This window comes from Bombyx mori, chromosome 5, assembly GCF_030269925.1.
Source record: "Bombyx mori chromosome 5, ASM3026992v2".
Classification (NCBI taxonomy): domain Eukaryota; kingdom Metazoa; phylum Arthropoda; class Insecta; order Lepidoptera; family Bombycidae; genus Bombyx; species Bombyx mori.
This window is the reverse complement of record NC_085111.1, coordinates 1,803,891-1,821,055: the sequence shown is the minus strand read 5'-3', so window position 1 is coordinate 1,821,055 and position 17,165 is coordinate 1,803,891. Positions and strand designations below refer to the sequence as shown.

The following is a 17,165-nucleotide window of genomic DNA, read 5'->3' as shown; positions in this document are numbered from 1 at the left end:
GTGTGTGCCTTCCATTGCAATGTGTGCCCTCCATTGCAATGTGTGCAAGCCAGCGTCAAGTAATAAGATTTTTATAATTCGCCGTTTTAATTATTTACAGTTGATGAATAATAAAAAACGAAGAAAATTTAATCAATTGGCATGAAATTAAATAAAATGAGATGATATAGGATGAAATATAATCTCAGTAAAATGGTGGTCATTTACTGAGACTTTTTCAGTGGACTTTTTGGAGGATTCCGAGAAGCTACGTTCAGCGCCTTTGTTTCATTTTCCCACATTTTTGCACTTTCACAGATACTAAGCAGTAATAAACCACCGTTATTACACATTTAAACCTGCAGAAACACTAAATAGACAATATGAAACAAATCACACAACTATACGTCTCGCGTTCCCGCCAAAAATTCCTTTTTGAATTTTTAAATGGCATTTACGAATAAAAACGTTTCGTATCACGCAGCTCAACAAAATACAAGGCCTATAAGTTTTGTTCACTTCGATTCCAGAGCAAAGTGTCTAAGAAGATCTGGGCGGTGCATCAGTGCGTGGACCGACTCCCCGAGACGCTACCGGCCGCCAAAGAACTACTGCAATTCGGGATTCAACTTACCAATGAGAGAATACTTGATGGTGTATATCCTTTGTAATTGATCATCATCATTCTCCTGCCCTTCTCCCAGTCACTTGGGGGCGGCGCAACATGTGTTCTCTTTCCATACTCCTCTATCATATACCATTTCTTCGCTCACTCCCCTCTTACACCTATTACTATCGTCTTTCACGCCACCCATCCATTTTTTCTTAGGTCTACCTCTTCTTCTAAAATCTAAAGACTTCTACATTCACAGTTATAATTCTCTTACCAACCTCATTGTCATTTCGTTTCATCACATGTCCATATCATCTTAAATGCACACTTCTCAACTTCTCTGTCACTGGTGTTACTTTCAAACTTCCTCTAACCTAATTTTACCTTTCTCTTTGTAATTGATATATAATGTAAAATATAAAACGAAATATTGAACAAAAACACAGTACAAATAGCAATATGCCATCTGCAGATCCTCACGTAAGTATGAATTATTTAAATTTTAAACTTATTCAAACTATAATTTACACGAGGAATAACCGCAAACCCCCAAGTCAAATAATGAGATTTTGATTGCTTGTGTCGTAAATGGATGCATGTAGGTCACATGTTGTGGTGAACGCAGGTTTCACGGGAGCGACAGATATTTCTGCTCATCTCCAACGAGAATGGAAATAAACTGTAAAAGTGTAACGCGACTACAAATTTTATTCGTTTTTATGTTGTAGAAATAAATACGAACTCTGAGAACAAGATAGAAGATCCTGACAACATAACCCTGGAGCATCTCAACGCGTACACGAGCGAGCTGCTGCGCTGCAGGCACGTCATGCTCTTCTACAGAGATCGACTGGCGTTATATGAGGTAAGGAACTCAGTACACGTGCCGGGCACTCGCACTGCGCATGTGCACGCAATGTCGCCCGCACTGTCTCCCACAATGTCGCCCGCACTGTCGCACGCACTGTCTCCCACACTGTCGCCCGCACTGTCGCACGCACTGTCTCCCACACTGTCGCCCGCACTGTCGCACGCACTGTCTCCCACACTGTCGCCCGCACTGTCGCACGCACTGTCTCCGACACTGTCGCCCGCACTGTCGCACGCACTGTCTCCCACACTGTCGCATGCTCTGTCGCTCGCACTGCCGCACGCACTCTCGTACGCACGTGCGGTCGTTTCTAAGTGGCCACGACTCTTGCTCTATCGTAAAAGAAATATTTACTCACAACGCTAAACAAATACTCGTCGTTTTGGTTTATATTGCACGGGGAGGTGCTAGTGTCTGCCGTGAATGTTCAACTTTAATGGGCGAGACGGCCGTTATGCGTTTCAAATGGATTTTAGATCTCTTGTTTGGAGGTGCTTGTTAGCATTCACGTTGTGATTTATTTGGGAGAGCTTAGCAATATCAATCTGGTTGCGCTAGTTTACAACTGTTAGTTTTTGGTTTCTGAAGATAGCAACATTTAATTTGGTTTTGCAAATCCTGTCCTATCCCTCTCCTGCACTTTGCACCTATGACGCGTGCGAGCGAGATGGCGTGACGACATCGACTAGAGAAGAAAATTTAATGGCTGAGGTACCGCCCGCGCGCGCTACGTGTCTCTGCTGTATTTTATACGTAAATAAGTCAAATTGTTGGTGTTTCTCATCACCTATCGGTACGAGCCTGTAGTAAGGACTACATAAGGTACTGTGCATCCTTACTTTACCGCAGAACTGCCGCTTCATCTCGTTTCTGTCCGCAGTCCCAGTCCTTCATTTTGCAACGACCAAATTAAAAAAATTCAAATATGTCGTAGTTTTTTTTTTTGCTTACATGGGTGGACGAGCTCACAGCCCACCTGGTGTTAAGTAGTTACTGGAGCCCATAGACATTTACAACGTTAATGCGTCATCCACCGACCGTTCAAACTGAAACACATTGTTTATTTCGCGTGTGCACAATCCGTATTGAAAAATAGAGAATTTGGTAAATTTGTTTAATTCTAATGGGACGTGAACATTTACGCAACTACTTACACAAGTGCACCGTTCCAGGCGATTCTACGCTGTGAGAAATCAACGTACGTGAAAGACGAGTACGACCGGCTCCGCAGCAACAGCATCGTGCACAGCGCCGCCGAGACCGCCAAGGAAGGCCGCGTCGAGGCGCTCACCTGTCTGTGGCCTCAAATCAAAACGGTCCCCATGCAGCTGGCCGTTCTCGAGAAACTACCAGAGACAATCAACCCCATAGACTATCAACATTTGTTACCCACCAAGCAGGTCGTGCAGTGGTTCGAGAAGAAGTCCCCAATTAAACTGCCGCCGTCACAGTATGACAACGACTGGTGCCGCAAAGGCATCTTCAGGTGCGTGGAAGTGATTAACATCTACAAATTATAACAATTTTGACGCTAATTCAGTCAGAAACATTTCATCGATATTTCCACTCTGATTTATTTTTATTTAAACACAGAACTATTCTGTCAATCAAGTATTTTATTAAACTTTATGTCAAGGTTGGTGACTGCATTGAGGTTTTGTTGTCTCTTAACGAACGAATGGGTCGTCCCTTTCGACGACGCCGCGGGACGCGCGTGCACCGCCATTTTGTTCCGCCATCGACCGGCCGTGCAACCTCTCGCGGCCACCTTACACAATTTTTTGTGCGTGTAATTTCAAGAAGCCTCGCTAACATCTATGTATGTGTGTATTATCTATAGTCTATGAACTGCGGTTTCACACCGGATACACTCTGATGATCTACGAATAAAAAGTTTTGCGAATAAAATTTGCGAAAAAAATAAATAATTACAACAATTATACACACAGCAAAATAGTTTGGGGTTGTCGTACGTGAAAGTTACAAATGGAATTAAAGAGTTATTGTTTTGTTCCAGGTCGATATGGAGTTCCAACTGGTCGGAAGACTGCACTCCCGATGTCGAGACCGTCGCGGATGTCTTAATAGAAGACGAAGAGTTAGGGAAATGGTACGAAAAGAGAGCGAGGGAGATCGAAGAGAGAAGCGGCATGGTTTCTCATTCTCTTACTCTTGTGACTATTGCGATGGTCGGCGGCGGCGTTCAAGGCTTAGACAAAATTATGTTTCACCTCATGACCCTGGACACTCTGGTCTACGATATAAACATCGAAGGGGTAACGCTCAAGCAGCTCGAAGGTCTGCCGCCGCTGGAAATTTGCACGCTGCTCATGAAAACGGTAATGTTCGTCTCATTCTGTTAAAATCGATGATTGATTTGTACCAGTAACGCACGGACGGTTCAAGTGTTTGTTGTTCGTATGGTGTGCTCGGATCGCGCACAGACAAGTGGTACTGGCTTACTTGTGTCTACTGAGAGGTTACCCTTACTATTTGATAGGTATATAACCTAGGGTTAGGTTATAGGTATATGAGAGCATTCAAAGCTGTTATAACGTTTTAATTTCATTTTAATGTGTTCATTAGACGGTAGAAATAGAAAAATCGTATAATTGACTTAAGCTTCAACTATGACTCAGATTAAATAACTCAGAAACCGTTAGAGTTAGCAAAAAATCATAAGAGAGTTTTTTTTGTAGAGCGTTAAATTTTCTACAAGAATTATTGTTTGCCGACATGATCTATTCATCCGTTCATGACGTACAACATTCCAAAGTAATAACAGATTTTCTCTCTGTTATTTCCATTTAAAAGCTTGGTTATCGAGGGGGGGGGAGTCGGTTAAAATTAAAGTTAAGAGCTATAACTTGGCATGAATTTTTGTTTATAGACTTAGAACCTATTTAGGATTATCGTGAAAAAAATTCGGACAAACCCTTAAATAAAGACCACTCTAATAAATATACAAATAATAAACACGTAGACAAATATCAAACAAAACTGTTCATGACACAGTGTGGGAACCGAACCTGCGACCCTCAGCACAACAGTTAGGGCCTCTATCTACTGCACCCCCGAGTCAGATTAATGTTATTAATATTATTTTAGGGAATTTAACGAATTCATCAGAACACAAACGGTTAGGAGGTTAGGTATGGACATGAGATGCGTAGAGAGGTGATGCACGTGACTAGGAGATGTATGGAAATGGTAGTGATGGTTAGAGGTTAACCGAAGAAGACATAGACGGAGTGTGTGAATGATGAGATGAGAGAGAGAGGAGTGAGTGTTGGGATGACGGCTGATAGAGGAGAATGGAATAGAAAAATTAGCTGTGCCGACCCCACCTAGTGTATGCGCGCGAGTTCATGTCCATCAGGGCCAGAGGCAACGCGCGGGGAACAGCTCGCCCCACCTTCGCCCGCCTCCCCGCATTTGTCTGACGTCGAGTGTTGTCCTTGACGATTGTGACGCGCGCTTATCGATATCGAAAATTTACGCTAACGCTATTGTGTTATTTAACCATGACTACTCCGCTTCCAACAAGTTCAGATTGAAAAAAACCTACTGAAAAAAGATACATACTGATTCCGACTCTGATCTGTCGCTTGTCTTTTCATTTGATAGTGATTGAATTGGAATTTAAAAAAATATTTTTCTCTATTAGAAATAAACAAGTAATTACTTATCACATTTATTTTATTTCATAAATTGCAAATTGCAAACTTGTTACATTAAACCAAATTGATAGCTCTTGACTAAATCGGTAGTTATTATCGACTACCATAATTAACTAGGTCACAGCACTACCGCATTCCTCAGAATGGACATGAACTCACGCGCCTACTGTAGTGGGATAAGGTAGAGAAAAAGAATATAAGAATACAAACAGCTTTTTGAAATGGATTTCTTTTGTTGATCCAGTCGACGGCAGAAACGTTCGTGTCGGACTTGAAGCAGTACGTGATCCCGTACCTGAAGCGCCTGGAGAACAGGTCCAAGGTCAACGACGTCTGCATCAACGGCCTCATCGATTATCTGGTGCATATAAGCATTGAAGACTTGTCTCCTATACTCCTGGTGGGTAATGTGCTAAGTGAGTTTTTTTCAAAATAAATAATTTTTTTTGAATATTCATCTCCAATATTTTATATGAGTAATATAGTCTGTGGGTGAAGGTCACTTTAAAGCGATGGTAATACGAATAAAACGTAAGAGTGTTTGGTGTTAAGTGGTTACCGGAGCCCATAGATATCTACAACGTAAATGCCGCTACCCACCTTTATATGAGTCGCCTATTATCAAAGGTGGCAATCTGTGCATTTGGACAAAAAAATGTTATTGATATGTCAATACAGATTGATTTGAATATAATCGTCTCCTTCAAAGAATACGGTTCAAAACCTGCATTAAATAAAGGTTAATAGTTAACCTGTTATTTATCTAAGATGTCGTTCCGAAGAGTTTTGTGACTGCCAATGGAATACAAAGTCAATAATTCGTTTTTCTGATTTACCAATAATTGTCCAAAAGTCAGATTGCCGGCTTTGATAATAGTCGACTCATATATGAGTTCTAAGATCTCAGTATAGTTACAACGGCTGCCCCACCCTTCAAACCGAAACGCATTACTGCTTCACGGCAGAAATAGGCAGGGTGGTAGTATCTATCCGTGCGGGCTCATAAGAGGTCCTACCACCAGTAACTACGCAAATTATAATTATTTTTTATTTTTACTACACGATGCTATTCCTTCACCATGGAAGTCAATCGTGAACATTTACTTAATACGTATTTCATTAGACTTTCGTACAAATGACTCGGTACTTCAGGAACTCGGCATCAAGCAGCGTCTATTTGCTGTAGTACAGTCTCGAATGGTGGATTTCTTCGGACACGTTTAGCGACAAGATGGCCGGTTCATAGAACGCCTCGTTGTACAGGGAAGCGTTGATGGTACAAGACTGCGCGGGAGGCCACCAATGCGGTGGACCGACCAAATTAAAACTGCGGTCCCCTAAATGAGTGCAGTAGAAATGGCCTCGAGCAGGGAGATGGCGCGACATCGTGAGACGCATCAAGTCTGCCCCTTCCAACACTACATGGCGATCACGACCACTCTGTCAAGAGTGACACGATTACGAAGAAGAAATTTCATTAGAAAAATTGGTACCCGCCTGCGGGATTCGAACACCGGTGCATCGCTCGACACGAATGCACCGGACGTCTTATCCTTTAGGCCACGACGACTTCAACATTTGCTTGACAATATATCTGTGTGGCATGTCTTGTCGAATAAGATCCCACCGAATTTGAATCTTCGTAGAATCATTATCAAGTGTCGTTTTTATACCACCACTCCTCTTTCCCCCTGGTTGTTTAAATAGTTTTATGTTGTAGGTGTTGCAGTCACCGACGGAGTTCGCGCTAGATGTCTGCACTCATTTGGATCTAGTCGAAAAATGTTTCTTCGCCTACACCGGCACCGACCTGGAGAAAGCGAACGCCCTGCTCGACACTATACCGACAGAGAGGTGAGCCGCTACCGTGGGCGTGTATGTGTATGTTTGCACGTGTCTATGTATGTATGTTTGCATGTGCAAGATTTTTTTAATTCTTGTGACATAGATGAAACTAGTCACGATATATGTCACATATTGAATTTACATGTTTCTATGAATTTATTAATTATTGTATTTCTACAACAAGTTTTCGTGAATTCAATCGTGGCAACGTGGTTCAAAGTTGCATTCGTCTTTTGTATATATTTCGTACACAATGTATTACATATTTGAATTACATTCTTAATAATATTAGCGGTTGATCTTCTGTGATGTGATACATCAATCAATCAATGTGGTATATATCCAGCGCTGGTTACAAATCAGGTGTACCATTAAATCTTGTGTCATAGTAATTGATTTGATGATTGCTAAATCGAATGTTCTATCATTGCTCTAATACCAACAATAAAAAATTCGCAAATAGATTTAGCCGCTTTAACGCGATGACAAAGGAAGGATAAACAGTACATATATTTGACTAGCTGTATCCGTCCGCTTCGCTGGGCATTTAAAATTAATATTATTATTTCTCAACCCCACAAAGATTCTCATCATTAACGCCCCCGCAACTGGTGTAGGATGTCCAACACTCATATAAATCTATCCATTAAGCGGATTTATTTTCTACATGGATACCAAGTTTCGAGTCAATCGGATGCATGGTTCAGTAGTTATAACGGAACATCCGTAAAAACCACTGTAGATGAATATATTAGTATAGATAGCTAGTATAGATATAAGCGTGCGTGCAGCGACGGCAGCATGTCGACGGCGGCGCTGCAGAGCGCGGCGGGGCGCGTGCGGCGCGCGTGCGGCGGCTGGGCGGCGCTGGCGGCGCGCGGCGTGCGCGTGTCGGGCGGCGCGCTGCGGGACCTGGCGCCGCACCGCGACCAGGCGCACGCGCTGCTGCTGCGCCTCGCCAGGGCCCTGCCCGCCGTGTGAGTACTGCTCATCACACTCACACTCCTCACTTACCTTTATTTAAAATACCCACGGTAGGCAGCGTCTTGCCGTCTCAAACTTCAATAACAAAAACTTAATTCCGCATGTATATTTAATGTTTTATTAAATTTCAGTGAAGAAAAACCAACTGCGCAAGATTGGGAGAAACTATTGAAAGACATATTGAATTTACAATCATCTTTATTCACCTGCATCAGTAAGACAGAATGCTATGAAGTAAGATATTTATAAGTAATATTAACTTACTGGTGGTAGGTATTAGGTATTAGGTATTAATCTTACTGGTAGTAGGATCTCTTGTGAGTCCGCGCGGGTAGGTAGTATCACCACCCCGCCTATGTCTACTGTGAAGCAGTAATGCGTATTTTTTGAAGACTATACTGAAACTTTAGAACTTATATCTCAAGGTGGGTGGCGCATTTACGTTGTAGATGTCTATGGACTCCAGTAACCACTTAACACGAGGTGGGCCTTGATCTCGTCAACCCATCTAAATAATACAAAAAAAATATGATAATAAGTGAATTTTTCATAATGAAAGAAATCTTCCTTATGTAGAAAATCTCGGACAAAAGACAATAGAGGATCGACCAAACAGAAAATTATTTTCTGTTTAGTCCTATATTTCACAATAGTATCCAGTGTGTCAGTGAGGCAGCTTTGCAAGACTGTGAAGCAGGCCTGCGAGCGATTGTGAACACTACTGCATTATACATAGAGTGTAACTTTATACAAGTGCAGCTTGTTTTGTGTATTTTGGATCAGAGCTATTTAATATCCGACCTTATTCCTGTAATGTTGTGGATTATTTTGAAGTCTAATACATGACGCCTCCTCAGATCTACGCCACGTCGTTACTAACGTCGGGACACTCGCCCAGCGTCCGGCTGGCGGCCGACGTCATGAACTGCTCGAAGTCGGCGCGGGGGGACAGCCGGAAGGTGCCGTACCCTAAGGCCTTGGAGCTGGTGCTGGCCGCCGCCACTGAGTACGTCAACTCCGCATCAGGACTCGAGGATCCCGCTCTCGATATTGCCAGGTTAATTCCTACTTTATCTTTTTATTGCTTAGATGGGTAGACGAGCTCACAGCTCACCTGGTGTTAAATGGTTACTGGAGCCCATAGACATCTACAACGTAAATGCGCCACCCACCTTGAGATATAAGTTTTAAGGTCTCAGTATAGTTACAACGGCTCCACCCTTCAAACCGAAACGCATTAATGCTTCACGGCAGAAATAGGCAGGTTGGTGGTATCTACCCGTGCGGACTCACAAGAGGTTTTACCACCAGTAAAAATCTTATAGTATATAAAAATTAATTTAGAACGATTTTGCGTAATTGGTTTATAAAAAGTATATTTATATTGTATTCATTGCTTGTATATGACTATTATTAAAGGTTTCTAGAAGAAATAATCTTCAGGAGACATTTTATGTATTACCGTCCCGGCTTGGTACCGCAATCCATTTTTGCCGCAAGTCTGCATAACAATACGGCACATAGGCGCAGTGACGTTGTCTATGGATTGTCCGGGGAGACTCCCCGGGTACTCTCCTACCGAACTGTGTTAAGTTTAAAAGCTCCTATTGCTTGGCGCACGACCGTCTTCAGTGAATACATTATTTCCATCATCCTCAGGACGTGTCTAATGCTGATAAAAGAAAAAAATGTAAAGAAAATCGAAGAAGAGCTGGATCTGATCTCGTCATTTCAAATACTCAATTCGTTTGAGGTCCCGCTACTGCCCATACAAGGTAAACATATTCTTGCTTCCTACGGGTGAAGTCATTCAACATTGACTAAATATACAGGCATTAAATATTTGGTTCCACTTAAAATAGAGTAAAGCGGCGACTTATAATCTAGAGGATGTGTGTAGGCCGTGTACCGTGCATGTTAACCCTTACTGAGGGGGGCATGTGTCGCGACTCGGATGTCTGAGTTTTCTGGAATATTCGCACATGACTGCGAATACTTTATTCGAATTGGAAAATTAGTAAAACAATCTGATAATTATTTTTAATCATATGTACACTTTTTTATTAGTTTTCGGTAATTTTTTATATATTTCAATGATTCTATGTACACATATGGACTTGTTTCTGAAATAAATAATCTTCATTAATTGAAAAGCATAATAGTTCATTTCTGAAGTGAAACTTCTTTAGATTCTAAAAGTTTGAAATCACAACGATTCCGTTGTGTTTTCAAATTCGATGAAACGAAAAAATAAGTCCATAGAGACATGTATAGGATTCAGCCAACGAGAGAATGAGATAGAACACATTATACGTGAAGTTAAAATATCAATTCACAGAGGGCGCTACCATGCAAGCGGTTCCCCCAGGGTGAGACTGCTCCATTGCACTGCGGAGTGGTTGACCCTCGCGATTATTTTTATTTTTTATAAGATTTACTTCTACCGTGTGTGACTTGCACACGCACACAATTTTTTTTTAATGCAGGGGGAGATTTTATATTTAAAAAGCAAATTATTGATGACAAAGGTCAGTAAGCGTTTTGAAACTTTGAAGTTTCAATTTGTTAATAATAAATTGCAGTACGTTTGTGCGAAGACAGACTGTCTCTGGTCGAGCAGTGCCTGAGGCTGGACCTGAACGGGTACCTGGCGGGCCCCAAGCTGCTGAAGCTGGCCACGCTGCTGAGGGTGGCCGGAGACGACGAGCACACTCGGTGAGCGCGCTTGTCACGTCCTTAAACGCTCAGTGGCCATTGGAACTTTAGTTTTAATTATCAATAATTTTAATTAAATATTTTTGATTTTTGTTTGCCCTCAAACGTCGTCATTGACTTTATTCAAACAGATACTTTAGTGAACATTTTGATACACTCTATCTACGACTCAAATGTCAGTTTTGATGCGATCATTGTTGATAAACTAAAAACACATTTTTAATTTATTACTTACATTACTGAAAAAAAGCATCAATTTTTTATTTATTGTAATATTATTTTCTGTATAATAAGTTGTCTATTGTTTTTGAATCGACAAGATATGTTTTGCGATGAGGTATCGATGGTTTCAGCGAGGGTGAAGTACTGTCGCTGATCGGCAAGTACGCGCTGGAGGCGGGCGCAGCAGGTGCGGGCGCGGCGGCGGAGGCGGGCGCGCGTCTGGCGGCGCTGCGCTACCCGCCCGCCGCGGCGCTGCTGGCCCGCCTGGCCGCGCTGGCCGCGCCCGCCCGCCCGCCGCACGCCCGCGACCTGTACGCCGCCGCGCTCACCTACTGCCACGCGAACCAGATGCACGACATGCTCACTGCTCGGTCATTACACTTCAACTTACTAACTACTACTGGTAGCGGTCCGTTGTGAATTTGAAATCACCTCCACACGTACTAACATTTTATTTATTTATTTATAACTTCTTATACTAGAAAGTATAAAGGCGGACTTAATGCCATAGGCATTCTCTAACATTCTACCTTAGGGGAGTGTAGAGATGAAGCTTGGTAGGTGTAGTGTGAAGGTGATATTACTTAAACATAAGTGTATATATTATTATGTGTCTTAAACATTTTGAAATAATGAGTTTGTTTATTTGACGGTGAATGTCATACAACCAAGCTGCTTAAACAGCACGACATTCGATGTCAACAGTATGTCTTCAGACAGATCTGCTCGTACTAGACTTCTGTAACAATTTGCTCACTCTTTGTATATAATTCATCTACACATTATTATTTAACGGATTCTTACTGTGACTTTTTTTATTTTATGAGTTATATTATGCGCATATTATATTATATTAAGCATATTCCATTGATGAGACCAGCGTGTTGACAGACTGCGCCTTGTCGGGATGACTCGTACAGTCTCAGTGGTAACAAAAAAAAAAAAATAAGGTAGGCAGATATTTCTGCTCCTAACGTTCTACCCGCAGTCAGGACCGGCTAAATAACATTTCGTGTACTGTAAATAGCCGCGAAAGCTTAAAGTAATAAATCTGTTCAGGTTGAGCTTGGAGTTGGAGAGTCTCCAGCAGACCGGCGTGTTCGTAAGGGAGCAGCAGTTCCTGACCGACCGATGGCCCTCCACAGACGACGAGTTCGCCGACGCCATAACAACTGTGCGTATACGTGTGATCATCACATCGACTAAAGTCCATCGCTTACCTGTAGACTTGCAAAGCGACCGGTTGGAACTGCGGCTACTTTCATAAACACATTTATTGTCAACTAGAACAAAACTGTAAGCGATTAACATACTTCATAAATATAAAAGCCAACCACTACAATTTGTGCATAACTATACAATTTTATTTCTTGGAAAAGTGTCCTGTCCTTTTTCTGATTTGTGGACTATGGTTATCGAATTGATTTATTTGAAAGTGAGATGGATTAAAATACTTGAATATAGAAGTACATTTCTTTTACTAAAAGTAATACACTCAGAAGAAAATAAATAGTAACATAGTGGGGTACTGAATCACTAAAATGACAAAACTGAACACGGGGAGAACATGAATTAATTACACAAAAGATGTGCAGTGACTTTGACGATATTGATTAGGCGGCCGTGTCCGCGTCCGCGCGCTTGTGCCATTCTGATATAGCGGCGTCAAGCGAGGAAGCCACCTCCCCTTGTCCCGTCTCTAAGAGCCAGTGACGGATTTAGACTTGAAGGGCGGCCTTAATATTAGAATCAATTTTATTAATTTTGATGCAATTAAGTACTTAACGGTAGGCAGCAACTTGGCCCTGCCCCTGACATTAATGAAGTCCATGGGCGACGGAAACCGCTCACCATCAGGTGGGCCACATGCTCGTCTGCCTACAAAGAAATAACAAAAAATTAAAAGGAGACTGACTGTCTGCCTCTTCGTCTTTGAAATATTGGCATTTTAAAAATTTTGCCGCCGCACAAATCATGGCGCCCTAGGGCCCGCCGTAAATCCATCACTGCTGAGAGCTAATGTACTCTGCTATGTGTTGTTACAGCCGGTGATCGAGAGGAAAGATATCGTGCCCACCGCTAAAGACAAGAAGCCACCAAGGAATTATGTCCTAAACACGTTTCAATATAAGTACGATATAAGGTGAGGCTTAAACTAATAAATTAACAATTTTAACACCGGATTGTTGACAACCAATAAATGAGTGTTTGACATGTAGTGCTTTATAGGAGTTTTTTAAATATTGGTGTTAAAAAATAAAGATTAATTTTAGACTCATTAGGACTACGTCAAAAACCGTATTACTGTACCCACGAAAGAAGTTATACTTCTTTGATATAATTCGATGGTAATTGGTATATTTAACTTAATATTCATAAAAAATAATTACATAGCTTATAATATTTTAAAGAAGTATGACTTCTTTAAATAATTATAACTTAAAGGACAATATTTTTAAAGAATTACAACTACCCAAATTAATTGTCAGTCCATTAAATAATGACAACAATAGTGGTTAGGAACTTAAAGTTTCAATTCAATTTCAATTTCGTGACAAATGTGAAGTTGTTTGTAATAAATCCAGTGAGAAGTCGAGTCCGGAGAGCGCGGAGGTGCGCTACCCGGAGTGGTACGCGCGTGTGTACGGGGGCGGGGCGCGCGCGGGGGGTGACGAGGTGCCTGCGGGGGGTGATGGGGCGCCCGCGGGGGGCGATGGGGGACACTACTCGTACGGCCGGTTCGCGATGGAGCGCCCGACCGGCACTGCGCATGCGCTGCTCTCCGCCTACTACATACAAAACTGTCTCGAACACGGATACACGGCGCAGCTAGAGGCCGAATGTGAGTTTTGACCAAACCTTTCTTATACAACTGCTTCACACTTCGACTTCATACATCAAGACGAGCGGTGTCAATCGTGATGTGATTTTATATCCATGGGCTCTTGTAAACTTAAAATGAGTTGTCATAGGTTGACATGCAGATTAAACAGTTCAGAATTTTTTTTCTCTTTTGTTTATCTCACAAATATTTATTTCTTAAAAGAAAATATAATGTTGTAATAAACAGAAACGAATTTTGTTTTTTAAATGTAATTAATTGGTCCTTATTAGACAAATTATTATCGATCAATATCAACAAGATCAAGACGAGTTCGGAATGGCCTTCCGTATGCTACGATGGCTTTTTATTTTTTATTTTTTATTGCTTAGGTGGGTGGACGAGCTCACAGTCCACCTAGTGTTAAGTGGTTACTGGAGCCTATAGACATCTATAACGTAAATGCGCCACCCACCTTGAGATATCAGTTTTAAGGTTTCAAATATAGTTACAACGGCTGCCCCACCCTTCAAACCGAAACGCATTACTGCTTCACGGCAGAAATAGGCAGGGCAGTGGTACCTACCCGTGCGGACTCACAAGAGGTCCTACCACCAATTTCTATTTTAGAAGGCAACAAGACAACTTTTTGCAGTAATGACACTGTCGAACCTCGTGATATTGCAGTGGTCCAGAAGTGCGGGGAAGAGCTGCTGTACAGAGACACGCCGCTGAGCGTGGCCTGCCTGCTGCGGTCCACTCAGGAGTACGACGTGACGAAGAAGTTCTTGGAGAGTCAGCACACGGACGCGGCCGTCAGCTGCGCGCTGTACGCGACGCTCGTGCACTGCAACTCGGCCGCGCTGCGGGACGACGTGTACTTGACCAAGCCGACCAAAGTCAGTAGTCGACGAACTGGGCCGATAGCGATAAGCGGGTGATAAATGATGCAATTATTAAATGATCAGTCCCTGGATTCAAATCTGTCAATTTCAAATAATTAAAATATCAAAAAAAAAAATTTTGTTGATAACTATTATTATAGAAACTAGTGGTCCCCCTAGTAGTCGAAATTCGAAATTAATTGAAATTATAAGTTTGAAGATTCTTTACTCACAGATTTCGCCAAGACTACGCTATAGACAAATAATATTAATCTATTATTAATTTGACCACAGACTTTAAATAATAATAAAAGCATGACAATAAACAGAGTATATGTATATATATGTGTTGTGTTAAAAACATGGTAGTCTCATAGTGTGGGTAATTTTTTATTTTTATTGATTTAATATATATTTTTATACACAATAAAAAAAAATTACATTCCTCTGTATTCTCTGTCCACGCAATTTTCGTAAAAAGGGGTACAAAGTTTTTGCTTCACATATTAATATATAGATATTTTAGAATTAGAATGACAATGAATGCAGTTTTGGATTTTAAATTACAATATTGAGAGTTAAACGTGCGTTATTTTCCAGATGGCCAGGATGACTTTGAAGCAGAAGAACGCTTCGGAAGTGCAGCTGAAGGTGATCAACGAGTGCGTCGACAAGCTGACCGGCATGGGCGAGGTGGCCGCGCTGCGCAACCTCGGCGTCGCGGTCAACGGGCTCCTCTTCAACGTCGACGACGACTACAGGCGGGAGCTCATCTACAGGCTCGCCGGGTCAGTGCTGCTACGAACAGAAGGCGTTCTCCGATACTACTCTCTATTTTAAATTCTTATTTCGTCAGCATATTTACAAAATATATTTTTGGCGCATTTATAAAAGCATAATAAACAGTACAGTGGTCTGCACAATGAAAAATTGCGCGATCCGTGAGGGCTCGCAGTACACCGGTTTTTGAAGTGAAACTTCTTTGCGTGCCCGACGGTAAAAATTTTACGTATTACACGCAATAATAATAATATTAGTGACACGGAAATGTAGGACGTCTTTGTCCAATTGTGGGATGTTTAACGACAAAGGGAAGATCTTCCGCCGGGCGGGTGATATTGCTCGGTAAATCGACGGTCCGGATGTTGTTCAGAACTTGTATATATGCACGCTTATGTTGAAAATGTCTTAAGCAAGATTCAGGCATCTGCCAATTATCTTGTATTGTATGATGGCTACTCGCCACAATAATATTCATTATCTGAGATTTTACTATAATTATAAATATAAAAAATTGTCTGCCAAAGAAGTTTCACTTCTGACATGTGTACTTTGTACGCATACAATTTTTTTTAAAACTTGTATCGCAGTGATGGCGTGCTACATTCTTCACTGTTTTATTAGAATGTTATCTTTATGATACTTGTCGTGTCGATATTGGGGACTTGAATTAGTAGTCCGTGCTGCAGGTCTAAGGAGAAGAAGCACGTGGAGGTGGCGTGTTCTCTGGCGGACAAGTACGGGCTGGACGCGCTGGAGATGTGGCTCGCGCACGCGGGGACCGCGGGCCGCCTCGCCGCGCCCCCCCGCCTCGCCGCCCGCCTCACCGCTGACCTCGCCGCCTACAACCGGTACTGCCGCCGCTACGGCACTTAGTCCGCGCTCGAGGGGGGACGATCCACTCCCCACTTGGTGTTATGGCTGTGCCCGTGGACATTACAACGGCATTGCTATCACCCACTGTGAAGCATAAATTTCGGTTAGGCAGATATTGGCAAAATCTTTCAAGCTGAGCCCCGTGAGGCCATCGGTTATGGTGAAGCCAGAATTCCACCCTCAGGTTACTGGTGGATATGTAAATAAAAAATATTACTGGATTGTAGAACGCGTCCCTTACTTCAAACCAGAACGCGGGATGACTTCACAGTAGATTTAGGGGGTACGATGGCTTCCACAATCTCACAACGCACACGCGCAGGCTCGCTGATGAGGTCATCACACAACATAGACGTCGTCGTCATTATTAAACTACTAATAAACCGTTACAAACAACACTCGAAATTGAAGCTTATGGAGTGCTGTATTGTATCTCGTCGCTGATTCACTGACCGGCGCCCTCCGGGTACCAGCTGTATCCCTTTGACAAACAGAACAAGAGGAGATCAATAAAATATTGAAATCTACCAAATTCGACGAATTCTGTTGTGTGTGCCGAGTAGATTTTTTTTAAGGGATTTTATGAACTGGTAACTAAGACCTTTAGGTAATGTCTTATTTTAATTAGTATTATTGATTTTTATGAAAAATAATTTATGAATACATGGAACAGGGAATGAAATGAAATGAAGATGATTAATTTGAGACATTAATCAAATGGGATGAAATGAAATGAGATGAGATGAGATGATATGGGATGAATGTATAATCTCAGTAAAATGGTGGTCGTTTTACTGAGACTTTTTCAGTGGACTTTTTGTAGGATCCCGAGAAGTTACGTCTAACGGCTTTGTTTTATTTTCCTACATATGTGCACTTTCACAGATACTAAATA

The 17,165-nt window shown here is 41.9% G+C and overlaps 1 protein-coding gene across 1 annotated transcript in view; it reads left to right on the top strand.

Annotated features, from left to right (window-relative positions):
• Nucleotides 1-17,165, top strand: part of LOC101744793 (NBAS subunit of NRZ tethering complex) — a 36,043-nt gene that overhangs the window by 8,546 nt on the left and 10,332 nt on the right. The window contains exons 13-31 of the mRNA XM_062668534.1: nt 510-633; nt 1,321-1,457; nt 2,636-2,949; nt 3,481-3,802; nt 5,388-5,543; nt 6,864-6,997; nt 7,780-7,965; nt 8,104-8,206; nt 8,830-9,029; nt 9,632-9,747; nt 10,555-10,687; nt 11,041-11,091; nt 11,193-11,312; nt 11,969-12,083; nt 12,955-13,052; nt 13,495-13,751; nt 14,418-14,629; nt 15,215-15,402; nt 16,084-16,245. Of these exons, the coding sequence (XP_062524518.1) occupies nt 510-633; nt 1,321-1,457; nt 2,636-2,949; nt 3,481-3,802; nt 5,388-5,543; nt 6,864-6,997; nt 7,780-7,965; nt 8,104-8,206; nt 8,830-9,029; nt 9,632-9,747; nt 10,555-10,687; nt 11,041-11,091; nt 11,193-11,312; nt 11,969-12,083; nt 12,955-13,052; nt 13,495-13,751; nt 14,418-14,629; nt 15,215-15,402; nt 16,084-16,245 (3,128 nt within the window). The remainder of the gene's footprint in view (nt 1-509; nt 634-1,320; nt 1,458-2,635; nt 2,950-3,480; nt 3,803-5,387; nt 5,544-6,863; nt 6,998-7,779; nt 7,966-8,103; nt 8,207-8,829; nt 9,030-9,631; nt 9,748-10,554; nt 10,688-11,040; nt 11,092-11,192; nt 11,313-11,968; nt 12,084-12,954; nt 13,053-13,494; nt 13,752-14,417; nt 14,630-15,214; nt 15,403-16,083; nt 16,246-17,165) is intronic.